Source organism: Ranitomeya imitator, chromosome 2 (assembly GCF_032444005.1).
Source record: "Ranitomeya imitator isolate aRanImi1 chromosome 2, aRanImi1.pri, whole genome shotgun sequence".
Classification (NCBI taxonomy): Eukaryota; Metazoa; Chordata; class Amphibia; order Anura; family Dendrobatidae; genus Ranitomeya; species Ranitomeya imitator.
The window spans coordinates 393145959-393166003 of NC_091283.1; the positions used below are offsets into that span (position 1 = coordinate 393145959).

Sequence of the window (20045 nt, forward strand, 5' to 3'; positions counted from 1 at the left end):
AGCATCGTTGGAAAGAGCTGAAACATGCCGTCTGGAAAAGGCAACCTTCAAACACGAGACAACTGGAGCAGTTGGCTCTTGAGGAGTGGGCCAAAATACCTGCCAAGAGGTTCAGAAGTATCATTGACAGTTACAGGAATCGTTTGATTGCAGTGATTGCCTCAAAAGGTTGTGCAACAAAATATTAAGTTAAGGGTACCATCATTTCTGTCCAGGCCTATTTCATGAGTTTAATTCTTAAAAAAATTCTTTCTGTGGAAGCATGGTTGAAAAACAATATCTGACTTTCATTTGTTCATTTTCATAGATTTTTTATTTATTATTACTTTTGTCAGATTATTTCTGTGACCATTGTGGGTTTTTCTGTTATTAAACGAGGGGTACCAACAATTTTGACCACATGTATATGTCATGACGAATTGTTGCAGTTAAACAGGCCAAAGGAGGTTTAACATACCATATTTTTCGCACTATAAGATGCACTTTTTTTCCCAAAAATTTTTTGTGGAAAATGGGGGTGCGTCTAATAGTCGGTATATACAAGTAGTGTCACGGCAGCAGGAGTCGGGCAATTCTGCAGCGGTCCCGGTCTGACGCTGCAGAGCGATAATCATACTCCCTTCCCAGGCTGGTGCAGCGGTGCTCTGTGGTGCGGGGGGCTCCACTGGCATTTTGTGAAAGCCCGGAGGGCGGTGCATGGTCAGATTGAGATCTCGGCAAAGACAAATTTGCCGTACCAGCCTGGGGTGGGTTTTCCCTGAGGCCACCACATTACAGCAATCGATGAAAATATCAGCGGAGCCCCCGCACCACTAGCACCGCCGAACCACACCACTAGCTCCACTGAACCAGTCTGGGATCGGAGTCATATCAACGGACCACCGAACACCCCCCTGTGTGCTCCACCAGCACTGCCGATCCCCCCGGTAAGCTGAATACGGACTGTAAGACAGACCCCCCATTTGACACATTAATTATTTTTTCCCTATTTTCCTTCTGAAAATTTGGGGTGTGTCTTATGGTCCAGTGTGTCTTATAGTCCGAAAAATACGGTACTAATAGATGAGTGAATCTAATACAGTGCCCAATCCGCTTATAGTTGCTTGTATTGAATTCTTTTTGACAACAGATGTTTATTGGTAATTAAAAACATTCTTTAATCATCATTTTGTGTTTTAAATTGGTTTCCTGTTCTCTTGTATGAAATTGGACTTTACATTGACAGTAACTATTTTTCTTATTTCAACTCATACAATTTGACAAGTAAATAATTAAAAGATAAATGAAAATAGATATCTCCCTGTGTAACATATCTTATGTACAATAATATTAAATTTGTTGTTAAAACTAAACATATTGTACATATCTTATGTACAATAATATTAAATTTGTTGTTAAAACTTTCCCCACATTTTGAGCATAAAAATTACCATATATACTCGTGTATAAGTCGACCCGAGTACAAGCAGAGGCACCTAATTTTGCCACGAAAAACTGGGAAAATGTATTGACTCAAGTATAAGCCAGGTTTGAATTGTACCCTCATCCCTATCCTGGTATGCATGGCTCCCCATCCCTGTCCTTGTATGCATGACTTCCCGATCCCTGTCCTTGTATGCATAGCTTCCCATCCCTATCCTTGTATGTATAGTTCCTATTAAAAAACCAAACATCCTACTTACCTTTCCTGTGCGCCCTCGCTGCATCTCGTTCTGGTGCCAGCAGCTCTTCCGACCAAGCGATCATGTGTCCTCGCTCATTAAGGTAATTAATATTCACTCCACGCCTATGGGAGTGGAGAGAGGTGAATATTCATTACCTTAATGAGTAGGCACCTGTGCTAGCCCGGCCGCTGCTGGAAGCCAATGGCTGCAGCTGTGACTGTGCGTGCTATAAGAGAAATTAATATTCACTGCCAGTTAATATTCATTTCTCTTTAGCAGGGCACAGGCTTCAGCTGCAGCGAATGGCTCCTGCCTCTGTGACCTGCTGCTCCGCCACTCCCCCTCCCCCACCATCTTTCTTGGTCAATGACTCGTGTAAAAACCCATGGAGGTGTTTTCAGCACAAAAAATGTGCAGAAAAACTCGGCTTATACACGAGTATATATACGGTACTTCTGTGTGACTTCTCTGATGTGTGACAAAATTTAATGCATTTATAAAACATTTTGAACAAGAGAATGGCTCTTCCCTGTGTGAATTTTCTGATGTTTTACAAGATTTGTTTTCCTATTAAAACATTTCCCACATTCTGCACACGAAAATGGCTTTTCCCCTGTGTGAATTCTATGATGATCATTAAGAGTTGATTTTTCTGTAAAACATTTTCCACATTCTGAGCATGAAAATCTTTTTTCTCCCGTGCGATGTCTTTGATGTTTAATAAGATTTGATTTCTCTGTAAAACATTTCCCACATTCTAAACAAGAAAATGGCTTCTCCCCTGTGTGAACTCTGAGATGTTTAGCAAGATCAAATTTCGTAGCACAACATCTTCCACATTCTGAACATGAAAATGGCTTCTCCCCTGTGTGGATTTTCTCATGATTAACAAGAGTTGATTTGTGTGTAAAAGATTTTCCACATTTTGAACATGAAAACTCCTTTTCCCCTGTGTGAATTCTCTGATGCGTAACAAGAGTTGATTTGTCTCTAAAATATTTCCCACATTCTGAACATGAAAATGGTTTCTCTCCAGTGTGAGTTCTCAGATGTCTACTAAGAGCTGATTTGTCTCTAAAACATTTCCCACATTCTGAACAAGAAAATGGCTTCACCCCTGTGTGAATTTTCTGATGTTTATGAAGTGATGATTTGTCTTGAAAATATTTCCCACATACTGAGCATGAAAATTGCCTCTTACTTCTGAGAGCTCTTTGATCTTTATCATCCCTTTGGTTATATTTATTTTGCTTAACACTCTGTGATGAATCAGTAGATATAATCTCTTCAAAAGGATCAGATGATAGATGTTTACTGTCAAAGGCTGTATGTGTTTCTTGGAAAATGGCATGGTCTTCATATTTATCTTCTTTAAAATTTGAAAATATCACAGATTTCTCTAACCTCATGGTCCAGTCATCTGTAAAAATAAAATTGACATATATTTTTTTTTTATTTCTCAAAACCACTTCTTTTAAAATATATTAATTTTAATATGGTAATAAATATAGCATAAAAATGTTGACAATTTGAAATCAAATTCAATTTTTATCTGACTAGGACAATGACGGAAACAGTAGTCTTGTAACACTATTATAAATCGACCCTGGTTTGTTCTTAACCTACATTCTGCCATATTTCGTACTTAGACATCTTTGACCATGTTGTCGTCTTAAGCTGACAAAACCTAAGAGAGAAACAAAATTAACATATTGTATCTTTCGGATTATAAGACGCACTTTTCCACCCAAATTTTTGGGGGAAATGGGGGTGCGTCTTATAATGCGGATATACCTTACGAGTACCGCTGCTGCAGGCCGCAGGCTGGGATGAGGGGGTATCCGGCAGTGCTGCGGGTGCCTGGTGGTGCTGCAGTGTTGTCCGCTGGTGCTGCGGGGGTGTCCAGTGCTGCTGCGGGTGTCTCCAATGCTGTGGAGGCTCTGTTGACATTTTGTGAAAGGCCAGAGCCCCCACAGTTCCATGTTTTCTTGTGCGGTGGATTCCGGGAAAATGGCTGCCGGAGGGTGGCGCATGCATAGATGGAAATCTCGGACATCCGCAGCGGCTCGCCGCACATCGGAATACCCCCTCATCCCAACCTGCGGCCTGCAGCATCATCCCACTCCTGCCTCCTCCTCCAGCAGCGACCCTGGTACTACACTTCACCGCAGCCACCACCCCCAGTAAGCAATAAGATGCATGGATTATAAGAAGCACCACCATTTTATTAAAAAAAATTTTTTTCCTATTTTCTCCTCAAAATTTGGGGGGCATCTTATAATTCAAAGCGTCTTATGATCCGAAAAATACGTTATATCCTGCTATAAGTAAGTAAAAAGCAAAAGTGCATATAAATAACATAGGGTACTTAGTAAACACTGTTTTTTTTTTTTAAAAGATCATAAAAGCCATCCCACCAGTGCCAAGGTGTACCCAGTCGGGACAGTCCTAAACTCGAACTGTCCTATTCATGCCATGGACATTTCCCTTTTTTTTTTTTCGTTTTCATTTTTTCTTTCCCTTTTTCAAGAGCCGTATCTTTTTTATTTTTCTGTCAATATAGCCATATGAGGGTTGTTTTTTTTGAGGGACGAATTGTACTTTTATATGACTCCATTGATTTTACCATATAGTGTACTTTAAACTGGGGAAAAAATCCAAGTGCAATTCCACGATAGTTTTTTTTCTTTTTTTTCTATTTACCATGTTCAATATATTGTAAAATAGACATGGCAATATGATTTCCCAAACATGAACATTTTATTTTTTATGTGGTGAAAACATTTTTCCAAAATTTGTATGATGTGATGGCTTTTTTTTGTGCCCCTGACATTTTTATTCACACCATTATGGGGTAGGTATGATGTTTTGATCACCTGTTATTATATTCTATTGTAATATTGTGACTGCCCCCCAAAATTAATTCTGGTATTTCAATTTTTTCTTGTAAGCCGTTTACTGATTTGATTAATTCATTTTATATTTTGATAGATCAGACATTTCTGAACGCAGTGATACCAAATAATTTTTTTTTTCATTATTTTCAATGGGATAAAAAGGAGCGTGATGTGAACTTTTGTGTTTTTTCAATCTTTTTCATATTTTTAATAACATTTTTTTCACTTTATATTTGCTTAATAGGCCCCTTAGGAGACTTAAAGCTGTGATCTATGTATAGAAAAATCACAATATCCTATGAAAGACAGCCACGATATTCTCAGGAATATCGTAATGACAGGCATGGGGGTCTAATGCAGAGCCCCGGCCATCATGATAACCCATCGGCGTCCCCGATTACGTGACAGAAGCGCCGACGCGCTTCTGACTTGACACTTGTTAAATCCCGCTGTCAAAGATTTAACTGGTAAACAGCAGTGAATGAGCTCTAATTCACCTGCGCCTGTTAAAGGCTCAGCGCCAGACCCTATCGAGGTCGGGTAACGACATATGACATACATATACGTCATATATCGTGAAGGGGTTCATAGCCAATGTGAACATTCCCCTACACTTTGCATATATACCAGCTAACACCCCAGTTCATTTATTTTGATTTTGTCGTCATGAACTGTAACATGCCATTTAGCAACTATCGTATATACTCATGTATAAGCCGAGATTTTCAGCACATTTTTTTGTGCTGAAAACGCCCCCCCTCGGCTTATACACGAGTCATGGAACAGAAAGCCGGTGGGGGAGGGGGAGTGGCAGAGCAGCGAGTGCCAGGAGTCAGCGCACACATCGTACTCACCTACCTGCGCGCCCTCGGTGCTGGCACTGCATCTAGTTCTGGCCATTGACGCCAGCCTGCAGCTCTTCCTGTGCTGAGCGGTCATGTGGTACCTCTGTTTAAGGTGATTAATATGGACGCATCTCCACTCCCATAGGGATGGAGCGCATATTCACCACCTTAATGAGCGGTACCACGTGACCGCTGAGCACAGGAGGAGCTGCAAGCAGGTGCTGGCGGTTGAACAAGATGCCAGCACCCAGGGCACGCAGGTAGGTGACTATAATGTTTTTGGGTTTTTTTTCAATAGGAAACATGCACACAGGGATAGGGGATAAGGAGGCATGAATACAGGGATGGAACGGGGAGGCATGCATGCAGGGACAGAACGGGGGAGGCATGCACACAGGGACGGAACGGGGAGGCATGCATACAGGTACGGAACGAGGGAGGCATGCATACAGGGACGGTATGAGGAAGGCATTTATACCAGGACAAGGAAGGGGGATGCATGCATACAGGGATGGAACGGGGGAGGCATACAGACAGGGGCAGGGACGGGGAGGCATTCATACCAGGACAGGGAAGGGGGAGGCATGAATACAATGACAGGGACATAGGAGGCATGCAGACAAAAACAGGGATGGGTAGGCATTCATACCAGGACAGCGACGGGGGGAGCCACACATAGCAGGACAGGTATGAGGGGACAATGCATACCCGGCTTATACTCGAGTCAGTAAGCTTACCCAGTTTTCCGTGGCAAAAATAGGTGCCTCGGCTTATACTCGGGTCGGCTTATAGTCGAGTATATACGGTAATTGTTTGGGTGACTTGGAGACTTAATGCAGTGCAGTCCAATTCCCTGTTCAAGGGTAATGAATAGGTAACCTACTCTCTGTTTTGGATAGTATTAAGTTCTCCATAATTTGCCTCACCGTGTGGGGTGAGTATAATCATGACTGTATAACTGACAAATATCATTAAGATGGACAGAGAGACTGGGAGATGGATCAAGTCATTGTTTCTCTCAGATGGACAATGAGGTGGCCAACTTTGGAAGTTTCTTTACTGCTGCAGCTCTGCAACTTTAGCACCATCATCCGGTACTGAACCCAAGGAAAATGTATCTGATTAATTTTCTACTTTTCCATTGTAAATTTTATTTTAACCCGTTAATGACAGAGCCAATTTGCAGCTTAATGGCCAGGCCAATTTTTACAATTCGGACCACTATCCCTTTATGAGGTTATAACTCTGGAACGCTTTAACGGATCCCGCTGATTCTGAGAATATTTTTTTGTGACATATTGTACTTCATGTTAGTGGTAAAATGTCTTCTATATTTCTTGCATTTATTTATGAAAAAAATGGAAATATGGTGAAAATTTTGTAAATTTTGCAATTTTCAAACTTTGAATTTTTATGCCCTTAAATCAGAAAGATATGTCACATAATATAGTTAATAAATAACATTTGCCACATGTCTGTTTTACCTCAGCATAATTTTGGAAACAAAGTTTTTTTTTGGTAGGAAGTTATAAGGGTTAAAAGTTGACCATCGATTTCTCATTTTTACAACAAAATTTACAAAACCATTATTTTTTAGGACCATCTCACATTTAAAGTCACTTTGAGGGGTGTACAAGGCAGAAAATACCCTAAAGTGGCACCATTCTAAAAACTATACCCCTCAAGGTGCTCAAAACCAAATTCAAGAAGTTTACTAACTCTTTACGTGCTTCTCAGGAACTGAAGCAATGTGGAAGGAAAATATTCACATTTAACTTTTTTTTACGAACATTTTACTTCAGAACCAACTTTTTTTATTTTCAAAAGAGAAAATGAACCACAAAATGTGTTGTGCAATTTCTCCTGAATACGCCGATACCTCATATGTGGGGGCAAACCACTGTTTGGGAGCACAGCAGAGCTTGGAAGAGAAGGAGCGCCGTTTGACTTTTTCAATGCAGAATTGGCCCCTGATGTACCTAAACAGTGGAAACCCCCCACATGTGACACCATTTTGGAAATAGACCCCTTAAGGAATTTATCTAGATGTGTGGTGAGCACTTTGAACCCCCCCCAAGTGCTTCACAGAAGTTTATAACGTAGAGCCATGAAAATAAAAAATTGTATTTTTTCCACAAAAATTAATTTTAGCCCCCAAATTTTTATTTTCACAAGGGTAAGAGGAGAATTTAGACCACTAAAGATATTGTGCAATTTGTCCTGAGTATGCTGATACCCCATATGTGGGGTAAACTACTGTTTGGGCGCATGGCAGAGCTCGGAAAGGAAGGATCGCCGTTTGACATTTTCAATGCAGAATTGGCTGGAATTGAGATCAGGCGCCATGTCGCTTTTGGGAAGCCCCTGATGTGCCTAAGCAGTGGAAACCCCCCACAATTGACACCATTTTATAAACTAGACCCCTTAGGGAACTTATGTAGATGTGTTGTGAGCACTTTGAACCCCAAGTGCTTCACAAACGTTTATAACGCAGAGCCATGAAATTATAAAATCTTTTTCTTTTCCTCAAAAATGATTTTTTAGCCCACAATATTTTATTTTCACAAGGGTAACAGGAGAAATTGGACCACAAAAGTTGTTGTCTAGCTTGTCCTGACTACGCTGATACCCCATATGTGGGGGGGGACCACTGTTTGGGCACACATCGGGGCTTGGAAGAGAAGTAGTGATGTTTTAAAAAGCAGACTTTGATGGAATGGTCTGCGGGTGTCATGTTGCATTTGCAGAGTCCCTGATGTACCTAAGCAGTAGAAACCCCCCACAAGTGACCCCATTTTGGAAACTAGACCCCCAAGATCTTATAAAGAAGTGTGGTGAGTAGGGTTGAGCGAAACGGGTCGGCCAGATTCAGAAGTCGCTGACTTCTGGCAAAGTCAGGTTTCATGAAACTCGACCCGACCCCTGTGTGGGGTCGGCCATGAGGTCGGCGATCTTCTGAACTGGAATCGGAATTCCGATACCGATTCCCGATATGTTTAAGATATCGGGAATCGGTATCGGAATTCAGATTTAAGTGTAAAATAAAGAATAAAAATAAAAAATATTGCTATACTCACCCTCGGACGCGCCCTGGTTGTAACCGGGAGCCTTCCTTCCTAAGAATCAGCGCTTGAAGGACCTTTCAATGACGTCGCGGCTTGTGATTGGTCGCGTGAGCGGTCACATGGGCGTCACGCGACCAATCACAAGCCGCGACGTCATCGAAAGGTCCTTCAAGCGCTGATTCTTAGGAAGGAAGGCTGCGGGTTAGAACCAGGGCGCGTCCGAGGGTGAGTATATTCCTAATAGGTATATAATAGGTATATACTCACCCTCGGACGCGCCCTGGTTCTAACCCGCAGCCTTCCTTCCTAAGAATCAGCGCTTGAAGGACCTTTCGATGACGTCGCGGCTTGTGATTGGTCGCGTGACGCCCATGTGACCGATCACGCGACCAATCACAAGCCGTGACGTCATCGAAAGGTCCTTCAAGCGCTGATTCTTAGGAAGGAAGGCTCCCGGTTACAACCAGGGCGCGTCCGAGGGTGAGTATAGCAATATTTTTTATTTTTATTCTTTATTTTACACATTAATATGGATCGCAGGGCCTGAAGGAGAGTTTCCTCTCCTTCAGACCCTGGGAACCATTAGAAACCCAATGCACTGCATTGGATTTCGTGTTTCGGCTGACCCCGACTTTTCTATAGGATTGGCTGATTTCACTCGACCCGACTTTTGAAAAAGTCGGGTTTCGTGAAATCCGACCCAATCCTATAAAAACAAAAGTCGCTCAACCCTAGTGGTGAGTACTATAAACCCCCAAGTGCTTCACAGAAGTTTATAATGCAGAGTCGTGAAAATAAAAAAAATCTTTTTTTTTCAACAAAAATGATCTTTTTACCTCCAAATTTTAACTTTCACAAAGTTAACAGGATAAATTGGACTATGAAAGTTGTTGTGCAATTTGTCCTGTACACTGATACCCTATATGTGGGGGGGACCACTGTTTGGGCGTATAGCTTGGCCGGGAAGGAGTGCCCTTTTGGAATGCAGACTTTGATAGAATGGTCTGCGGGCGTTATGTTGCGTTTGCAGAGCCCCTAACTTGCCTAAACGGTAGAAATCCCACAAGTGACCCCATTTTGGAAACTAGACCCCCCAAGGAACTTATCTAGATGTGTGGTGAGCACTTTTAATGCCCAAGTGCTTCACAGAAGTTTATAATGCAGAGCCATGAAAATAAAAAATCATTTTTTTTCCACAAAAATGATTTTTTAGCCCCCAATTTTTTTTTATTTTCCCAAGGGTAACAGGAGAAACTGGATCCCAAAAGTTGTTGTCCAATTTGTCCTGAGTACCTTGATTCCCCATATGTGGAGGTAAACCACTGTTTGGGCACAAGGCAGAACTCAGAAGGGAGGGAGCACCATTTGACTTTTTGAACGCAACATTGGCTGGAATCAATGGTGGTGCCATGTCGCGTTTGGAGACCACCTGATGTACCTAAACAGTAGAAACCCCCAATTCTAACTTCAACCCTAACCCCAACACACCCCTTACCTTAATCCTAACCCTATCCATAATCCTAATCACAACCCTAACCCCAACACACCCCTAACCATAACCCTAATCACAACCCTAACCTCAACACACCCTTAACCCTAATCCCAACCATAACTCTAATCACAACCCTAACCCCAACACACCCCTAACCCTAATCCCAACCCTAACCATAACACTAATCACAACCCTAATCCCAACAGAACCCTAACCCTAATCCCAACCATAACTATAACCCTTACCCCAACACACCCCTAACCCTAATCCCAACCCTAACTATAATACTTATTTCAACACACCCCTAATCCCAACCCTAACCATAACACTAACCACACCCCTAACACTAATCCCAACCCTAACAATAACCCTAATCCCAATCTTAACCCTAATCCCAAACATAACCTTAAAATTAACCCTAACTCTAATCCCAACCTTAACCCTAATCCCAACTCTAACCTTAACTTTAGTCCCAACCCTAACTTTAGTCCCAACCCTAACTTTAGCCCTAACCCTAACTTTAGCCCCAACCCTAACCCTAACTTTAGCCCCATCCCTAACCCTAACTTTAGCCCAAACCCTAACCCTAGCCCTTAACCCTAACTTTAGCCCCAACCCTAACTTTAGCCTCAACCCTAACCCTAGCCCCTAACCCTAACTTTAGCCCCAACCCTAACCCTAACTTTAGCCCAACTCTAACCCTAATTGGAAAATGGAAATAAATACATCTTCTTTGTTTTATTATTTTTTCAGAAGTAAGGGGGTGATAAAGGAAGGGTTTATTAACTTTTTTTTAATTTTGATCACCAATAGGAAAATTCTTCCTATTGTTGCCGGGTGCCGGAAGAAGATGGGGGCGCCCATGGAATGAAGCAGGAGGGCCGAGGAGCACTGGGAGACACTGGTAAGTATCGGGGGGTGATCGAGGACCCTATTTCTCTGTCCTCTGATGCGCGATCATCTGAGGACAGCTGACTTTTTTTTGCAATCCCCGGTATACGGTTAATACCGGCGAACGCAAACCGACCCAGATCATGTTCTTTGGGGTCTCGGCTACCCCCGGCAGCCGAGACCCCGGAGAAAATCTGACTCTGGGTGGGCGCTATACACTTTTGCCACAGCACCGTTAATTAACTGCACTGTGGTTTAAATACCCTTAACTACCGCCGTTAAAAGGCATATCGGCGGTCATTAAGGGGTTAATCTTCATCCTTTGCTCAGATCTCGGCGGGTTTACTGCCCAAGAAGAGGTTCGAAACCGGCTAAATAAGATTAAAATAGATAAATCTCTGGGTCCGGATGGCATACACCCACGAGAACTAAGAGAACTAAGTAATGTAATAGATAAACCATTATTTCTTATTTTTAGGGACTCTATAGCGACAGGGTCTGTTCCGCAGGATTGGCGCATAGCAAATGTGGTGCCAATATTCAAAAAGGGCTCTAAAAGTGAACCTGGAAATTATAGGCCAGTAAGTCTAACCTCTATTGTTGGTAAAATATTTGAAGGGTTTCTGAGGGATGTTATTCTGGATTATCTCAATGAGAATAACTGTTTAACTCCATATCAGCATGGGTTTATGAGAAATCGCTCCTGTCAAACCAATCTAATCAGTTGTTATGAAGAGGTAAGCTATAGGCTGGACCACGGTGAGTCATTGGACGTGGTATATCTTGATTTTTCCAAAGCGTTTGATACCGTGCCGCACAAGAGGTTGGTACACAAAATGAGAATGCTTGGTCTGGGGGAAAATGTGTGTAAATGGGTTAGTAACTGGCTTAGTGATAGAAAGCAGAGGGTGGTTATAAATGGTATAGTCTCTAACTGGGTCGCTGTGACCAGTGGGGTACCGCAGGGGTCAGTATTGGGACCTGTTCTCTTCAACATATTCATTAATGATCTGGTAGAAGGTTTACACAGTAAAATATCGATATTTGCAGATGATACAAAACTATGTAAAGCAGTTAATACAAGAGAAGATAGTATTCTGCTACAGATGGATCTGGATAAGTTGGAAACTTGGGCTGAAAGGTGGCAGATGAGGTTTAACAATGATAAATGTAAGGTTATACACATGGGAAGAAGGAATCAATATCACCATTACACACGGAACGGGAAACCACTGGGTAAATCTGACAGGGAGAAGGACTTGGGGATCCTAGTTAATGATAAACTTACCTGGAGCAGCCAGTGCCAGGCAGCAGCTGCCAAGGCAAACAGGATCATGGGGTGCATTAAAAGAGGTCTGGATACACATGATGAGAGCATTATACTGCCTCTGTACAAATCCCTAGTTAGACCGCACATGGAGTACTGTGTCCAGTTTTGGGCACCGGTGCTCAGGAAGGATATAATGGAACTAGAGAGAGTACAAAGGAGGGCAACAAAATTAATAAAGGGGATGGGAGAACTACAATACCCAGATAGATTAGCGAAATTAGGATTATTTAGTCTAGAAAAAAGACGACTGAGGGGCGATCTAATAACCATGTATAAGTATATAAGGGGACAATACAAATATCTCGCTGAGGATCTGTTTATACCAAGGAAGGTGACGGGCACAAGGGGGCATTCTTTGCGTCTGGAGGAGAGAAGGTTTTTCCACCAACATAGAAGAGGATTCTTTACTGTTAGGGCAGTGAGAATCTGGAATTGCTTGCCTGAGGAGGTGGTGATGGCAAACTCAGTCGAGGGGTTCAAGAGAGGCCTGGATGTCTTCCTGGAGCAGAACAATATTGTATCATACAATTATTAGGTTCTGTAGAAGGACGTAGATCTGAGGATTTATTATGATGGAATATAGGCTGAACTGGATGGACAAATGTCTTTTTTAGGCCTTACTAACTATGTTACTATGTTACTGTGCATGCGCCCACCATTTTCTAAACGGAAGAAGATGGCAGCGCTCATGGGGGGAAGCACGAGGAGCACCAGGAGGTACAGGGGGGATTGGCGAACCCATTTATCTGTCCTCTGATGTGCGATCACATCAGAAGACAGAGAAATTAAATGGCACAGCGGACTTTTTTGCGGTTGCCGATAAACGGTTAATACCGAAGATCGCAACCCGGGGGTCGGTAAATGCCGACCCGAATCAGAAAATCTGACTCTGGGGGGCGCTATACACTTTTTCCACAGCTCTCATAATTAACGACGCTGTGGTTTAAGTACCCTTAACTACCGCCGTTAAAAGGCGTATCGGCGGTCGTTAAGGGGTTAATCTTCATCCTTTGCTCCGAAAAACAGCATGCTAGATTTACTGTTTCTTTATTGAAGGAAGATCCTCAGTGGTTGGAATATTCTCAGCCGCACATGTCTCTAGGGATGTGATCTGTGTAAACACTAAACCCCTTTTTGATGGTGACGATTTTGTTTTTTTACAATTTCATTTTTTTATTTTTCTGTCGATGTAGCCTCAGAAACGCTTGCGATTTTACTGGATAAGTTGTAGTTATGTTTGATAGCATTTATTTTACCATCATGTAGTGAAAAACAGGAAACAAATTCCAAGTGGATTGAAATTATGGGAAAAAAAGTTAATTCTACGATATTTGGGAGTTTAATTTTTAAGTTGCTCAGTGGAAGGTAAAAATTACCTGGCAAAGTGGTTTTTCAGGTCAGAATGATTACAGTAATACCAAACTTTTTCTTTTTTATATTTTGGTAGTTTACAAAAATGCGGAACATAGTTAAAAAATATGGTTGCAACCTTTACAAGTTAAACAATGTTGTATTTTAATAATTCATACTCTTACGGAAGTGTTGATACCAAATATGCTTTCCGCCTCGAGTCATTGTCCCAGGGGGTCGGTGGGGGAGGGGGTGCGGCAGGAGTGCGGCTGTCACATCATACTCACCTGCTCCTGGCGCGGTCCCTGCTTCTCCGATGGTCACCGGGCGCTGGCAGCTCTTCTTGTGTTCAGCGATCACGTGGTTCCTCATTAAAGTAATGAATATGGACGTGACTCCACTCCCATAGGGGTGGAGCGCATATTCATTACTTTAATGAGCGGTACCATGTGACCGCTGAACACAGGAACAAGCTGCCGGTGTCAGAGACCATCACATCGGAGAAGCAGGGACCATGCCTGGAGGGAGAGTATGACAGTGGAGAGTGAGCCATGCGATATTCACCTGTCCCCGTTCCACTGCCGTGCTGTGTCTTCCGCGTCTTCTGGCTGTGATGTTCAGGTCAGAGGGCGCGATGATGTGTTTAGTGTGTGCGCCGCTCCCTCTGCCTGAACAGTCACAGCAGAGACCCGAAAGACAGAGTGGCGCGTAGCGGTGGAACGGGGAGAGGTGAATATCGCAAGTGCCGGTGTCCCCACCTGCTCAGGACAAGAGGTGAGTATGTCACTTTTTTTTTTAGTAGCAGCAGCATATGGGGCATAATATTCTATGGAGCATCTTATGGGGCCATAATCAACCTTTGTGCAGCATTATATGGGGCACATTTTCTATGAAGCATCTTATGGAGCCATAATCAACCTTTATGCAGCATTATATGGGGCAAATCTTTCTATGGAGCATGTTATGAGGCCATAATCAACCTTTATGCAGCATTATATGGGGCAAATGTTTCTATGGAGCATCTTATGGGGCCATTATTAACCTTTATGCAGGATTGTATGGGGCAAATGTTTCAATGGAGCATCTTATGGGGCCACAATCAACATTTATGCACATTATATGGGGCAAATGTTTCTATGGAGCATCTTATGGAGCCATAATCAACCTTTATGCACATTATATGGGGCAAATGTTTCTATGGAGCACCTTATGGGGCCATAATCAACCTTTGTGCAGCACTATATGGGGCATATTTTTGTATGGAGGATCTTATGGAGCCCATCATAAACTTTATGGAGCATTATATGGGGCATATTTTTGTATGGAGCATCTTATGGGGCCCATCATAAACTTTATGATGCATTATATGGGGTGTATTTTGTATGGAGCATTATATGGGGCTCCTGATTCAATATGGATATTCAAAAACACTTAACCTACTGATGTCTCAATTAATTTTACTCTTATTGGTATCTATTTTTATTTTTATATATTTATATTTAGGCTTATACTCGAGTCATTAAGTTTTCCCAGTTTTTTGTGGCAAAATTAGGAATCTCGGCTTATACTCGGGTCAGCTTATACTCGAGTATATACGGTACTTTTTCATTTCTTTTTTTTTTCAATACTTTTAAAAACCTTTAGACTAATTTTTCATTAACTTTTAGACCCCCTGGGGGTCCTGATCATGTGATTGTGTAGTATAACTTACTTAAATACTTCAGTATTGCTCTACACAGTGAAAATTACAATCTCCTATGAAGCCCAGCTACAGACCGGGATACTTATGAGAACAAAGATGGTGGTGGTGGTGCCTCAAGGCCCTTAACTTTCATGGCAGCTTATTGGCATCTCATGATGGAATCATAAGCAAAAAATTTGGACCAGATTACAACGAGGATAATCATATAATACTTTAATTAAAGCAAAGAATCTCCCAAACTAAAAAAAAACATAGCAAGAATACTTACGGTAATATGAAAAGAAAAAAAATCTAGCAAAATGGTCCTTAAAATCCATGCTTATTGAATGTTAATTAAAATCCATCCATCAGTGCTAGAAAGCGCAGACGAGTTTCAAACTACATTTTTACTCATTGCACAAACCACTTAATAGCCCATTTTTCTACTCCTTACAGTATTTACTCAATACATATAACATTGTGGGTTATAGTTAATTTAGTGAGAAAATGTACAGTTGGTGGAGAAAGGTTGAACTGGATGGACCTGGGTCTTTTTTCAACCAATGTAACTATGTAATATGAATTATGAAGAAATTATTTGCATAATAAAAAGGGGGACTTTGAACGAGCCTGAAACAAGTCAGCAGGGATGCAGCCATAAATGTACATGTTATTTTTCATAGTGCATGCTTACACATAAGGAAGTCAAGAAAAGTGACGTATTAACCTTAACAAATATTAATTCTAAATATTCTCTAAAACCTCGTCCTGAAGACCTGGAGGCTTCCTATAATGTACTTACCATATTTTTCGGACTATAAGATGCACTTTTTTCCCAAAAATGTTTTGGTGAAAATGGGTGTGTGTCTTATAGTTGGAATATACTTACAAAATACTGTGGCGGTGGTCCAGGTCCAATGCTGCAGAGCGATGAAGTCTCCCTTCCCAGGCTAGTGTGGCGGTCATGCTCTGTGGTGCAGCCGTTGTGCTCTGTGGTGAAGTGCTGGTGCTCTGTGGTGCAGCGGTGGCTCCGCTGGCATTTTCTGAAAGCCCGGAGGCCCCCGCAGATCCATTGCTGTGATGCGGTGGCCTCCGTGAAAATGGCCGCCGGGGGCGGCGCATGCTCAGATTGAGATCTCGGCACCGAGATCTCGATGCTGAGTTTTGAATCTGAGCATGTGCCGCCCCCTGTGGCCATTTTCCAGGGAGAGTACAAACTAAGCCAACTTGCATGGTTGCCAACTCTATGGCCTTCAAGGGTATTGAAGATGTTATTATTAATAATGAAAATGTTGCACCCAACATGCGTTCATGAAACATTTTTTTAAAAAGAATGTTTTCTGTTTAAGTGCTAAATCTATCTGTCAGTAAAATGCATATTAAAAAAAACACATAACCAAACTCTAACTCTTGCATCGTAATTCTACAAGCCAATGACTGAGTAGAGCCTGTTATTTCTAGGCATTTAGTGGTCACTACTCACCTGTGCGGTTATCTGTAGGAATCTCCTCCTTACACTGCTCATCACCCTTCACATATGTCTCTGCAGCATTAATATGGGGCAGATCTTCACCCTGAAACAAAGATTGTAAAAGTCACAGACAGATGAAGACGTTTGGTGAAATGATTTAGAAGAACAGAAAAGATCACAAATTAACATGATGATCAAAACTGAAAGCAGTAGTAGGCTTATAATTGTAACCAACAGTCTTCATATATCACGAGTGGATCACGTCCTCCTGGGAGATCTGGGGTTAGAAAATCACTACGTATTGTGAATCAAAGGTCTTCCATTTAGCCTGTGTGTTTGTGTTTCATATTAAATGTATTTTGTTTCCTTTGGTGCTGAAGAAGTTAACAACCCTTTCTATGCTGGCTAGAACCTCGAAGCTCCATCTCATAGCTTTACCTGACCTGGTCATTTCCTTTCCCTATAAAATCTGATCAGACCTTCTCTTTCTTGCCAGTGAAAGCTTTGCTTTCTTGCTCCTTGGGGATGCTGTGCTGAATTGAATATTGTTGTTGCTACTGGAGATTGGTGTGTTACGTTTTTGTGTGCATGCTTTCCTCATTGTCCTATTCCCATTTGGTTTGTACATTCCTACCCTTCCCTATATACCTCTCTACCTTTGGTGAGTGATTGTTGCTTTCGTCTGTCTTACGTGTTAATACACTAGCATTTCTGTTCCAGGCCTCCTGGGGGAAGGGGACAGGACAGCTTAGGGAATAACAGGACAACAGTAAGGCTGGTGGATCAAACCTGTTCACCTTTAGAGGTACCTATGGAAGCAGGGATAGTTAGGGCCCCAGCCCTAGGGACGTTTCAGGGACCCTTTCCCTAAATCACAAACAGTCACAGCGTGACACCATGGCTAGAAAATTGTGTGAAGATTCAGACAATATCTAATGTCTGTGATCAGCTTTGTCCTGTCATCTCCACCAGATATAAAACATACATTGAATGGCCACATTTTTAGAGGCTTCCATTTAGTACCGCAATGGATCTCTTAGATTTTTGCAGATACTGAAAATCCCCCCTACTGTTACTAAAGCTCCAGCGGCCTAAAATGTTGTGACCTAAAGAGAAAAATACATGAATCCATACTATTTGTACTAAATTCTAACTCTCCCATCATCATTCCATGGTGCAACAAAATTCTGGAATCATCTGACCTGATAATGATTTTCTACTCCTCGGTGATTTAATTTTTTAGGGTTTGTTTTGTCAACTGATGCCCTTCCTTTCTATTTGTCTTCAGCAGAAATAGCATTGAAATTGCTGTTATTTTTGCTGAGGAACGAGTGCATTCAATCACATTAGTTGGACACAAGTGCTGTATTCAGCTGACATTTTCATGAATATGTCTCATCTGTTATAAGGAGCAATTCTTGAAATCTTCCTTGTATAGTTGTTTACGTTTACAGGATCCTCTTTCATTGGTTGTTATTCCTCAATCACAACATTTTTAGTATACTCTTGAAACTTAAAAAAACCCACAAGGTTGGCAGTTTATGAAATACCAAGCCTAATGCTAACAATGATCCATGTACCTTGTTTGAAGTCAATCAGATTGCTTTTCTTATTCTAATGTACATTCACATAGAAACTGACACATCATTTTCTGTTGCATTCCGGGACCATGGGTTGAATTTTAATAAAATAAAGTTTGAATCAGGAGAGCCGGTGTCTGTAATCAGATCTCATACTTTGCACTGCCGAGGGCCAATAGCCCTTAAAACCGTGTCTGCAAATTCAGGTTCTGATTTGGCTTTTATCCTAAGTCATATTGCAAGACTCGTGAGAGGGTTGATTGTGACTTGTATGATCTCTACTTCCAACAGATGGCGCTATAGAGTTCAAGTCCTCTTCCTCTCTGAAGAGGCAATTTGTGTATAAAATTTCCCAGGGGACCATTGCACGGCGAATAAGCCTCCTTACCTTGACAAGCCAAAGCTGGTATGTTACTCTCCACAAGGAGAAACTTTACCCCTTAGACCCCAGTTCAGAGCCTCTCACCTAGCCAAATTAAATCTCATACTTTGCACTGACGAGGGCCAATAGCCCGAAACACTGTCTGCGAATTGAGATTTTGATTTGGCTTTTATCCTGTCATATTGCAAGACTCGTTAAAGGTTTGATTGTGACTTGTGGGATTGCTGCTTCCAACAGGTGGTGCTATAGAGTTCAAGTCCTCTTTTTCTCTGAAGAGGCAATTTGCATATGTAGTCAATTGTCCGTTCAGTGTATAATACTGGTAGATAATGCAAGACTGAATACGAGACCTTCACAGCCTTCTACACATCATAGGGGAGATCTCATGACACCTTCTCTCCATCTACCTGATGATCCTGAGGAACATTGGGATTTTCTTGTTTACAGTCCTGTGGAAGAAGAGGACGGGGACATCTCTCTGGTGTTGTCCTCTCACTGGATAGAACTGGAGGAAACACATACAGGGACTGAATTCATTCTTTACATACAGATAATTATAGGCCATGTGTATTTAGTCCTGTCTATTACCTGGTGATGTGAGGGGCTGGGGAACCTCCATCATGACGTCCTTGTACAGATCTTTGTGTCCTTCTAAATACTCCCACTCCTCCATGGAGAAATAGACGGTGACATCCTGACACCTTATAGGAACCTGACACATACAATGATACCATCATCCCTCGATCCCTCCATAGCGTTACTGTATAATGTCCCAGCATTCCCAGCAGTGTCACCTCTCCAGTTAGCAGCTCAATCATCTTGTAGGTGAGTTCTAGGATCTTCTGGTCATTGATGTCCTCATGTATCAGGGGGTGAGGTGGAGGCCCCGTGATTGGGCTCAGGGGTCTTCCCCATCCATCAGACACAGGGGCCTGACAGCGCTCACTAGATGTCTTCTTCACTACTGTGTAATCCTGGTTATGGAGAGACACATTAATAAATCTCACTACAGACATTTCCAGAGTCCTCACCTCTCCAGTTCTGTCCATCTGTTATTCCCATAGATAAGAATGATGTAATGTGACGTCATCAGAATCTCTCACCTCTCCAGTAAGCCGGAAGAGGATCTCTAGGGTGAGGTGTAATATCCTCTCCGCCATCTTGTCCCTGTCCCTATCCATCCTTGTAGGGTCACTCAGGAGAATTCTCTTATATAGAAGATCTCCACTGAGAGGATCCGATATTGTGGGGACCTGAATGGGGAGAAAATGACGATGTAACATCATAAAGATCCCATGTAAGAAATCTCCAGAGCTGTTACCGGCGTCACATGATCACTACATCCAGTCATGGCCCCGTCCTGCCCCCGGTATAACACACAGTCCCATTATAGTCAC

General features: G+C 42.1%; 1 protein-coding gene across 1 annotated transcript; it reads right to left on the reverse strand.

Moving 5' to 3' along the window:
• Nucleotides 1-791: 791 nt before the first annotated feature.
• LOC138667028 (zinc finger protein OZF-like) lies at nucleotides 792-19888 on the reverse strand. The gene is made up of 6 exons (XM_069755276.1): nucleotides 19752-19888; nucleotides 19443-19622; nucleotides 19237-19360; nucleotides 19056-19153; nucleotides 16699-16789; nucleotides 792-3084 (listed from the first exon to the last, which is right to left on the reverse strand). The coding sequence occupies exons 1-6, from the start codon at nucleotides 19827-19829 to the stop codon at nucleotides 2159-2161; spliced, it is 1497 nt and encodes a 498-aa protein (XP_069611377.1). The 5' UTR covers nucleotides 19830-19888; the 3' UTR covers nucleotides 792-2158.
• Between the last annotated feature and the right edge of the window lie 157 nt (nucleotides 19889-20045).

Excerpts from the sequence above, each read along its gene's own strand:
- LOC138667028 (XM_069755276.1), bottom strand. The coding sequence starts at position 19,829 with ATGGATAGGGACAGGGACAAGATGGCGGAGAGGATATTACACCTCACC. Across the intron at positions 19,623-19,751 it reads TCTTCCGGCTTACTGGAGAG|GATTACACAGTAGTGAAGAA; the intron begins GTGAGAGATTCT and ends CTCCATAACCAG. Across the intron at positions 16,790-19,055 it reads ATGTTCCTCAGGATCATCAG|GGTGAAGATCTGCCCCATAT; the intron begins GTAGATGGAGAG and ends TCTTTGTTTCAG.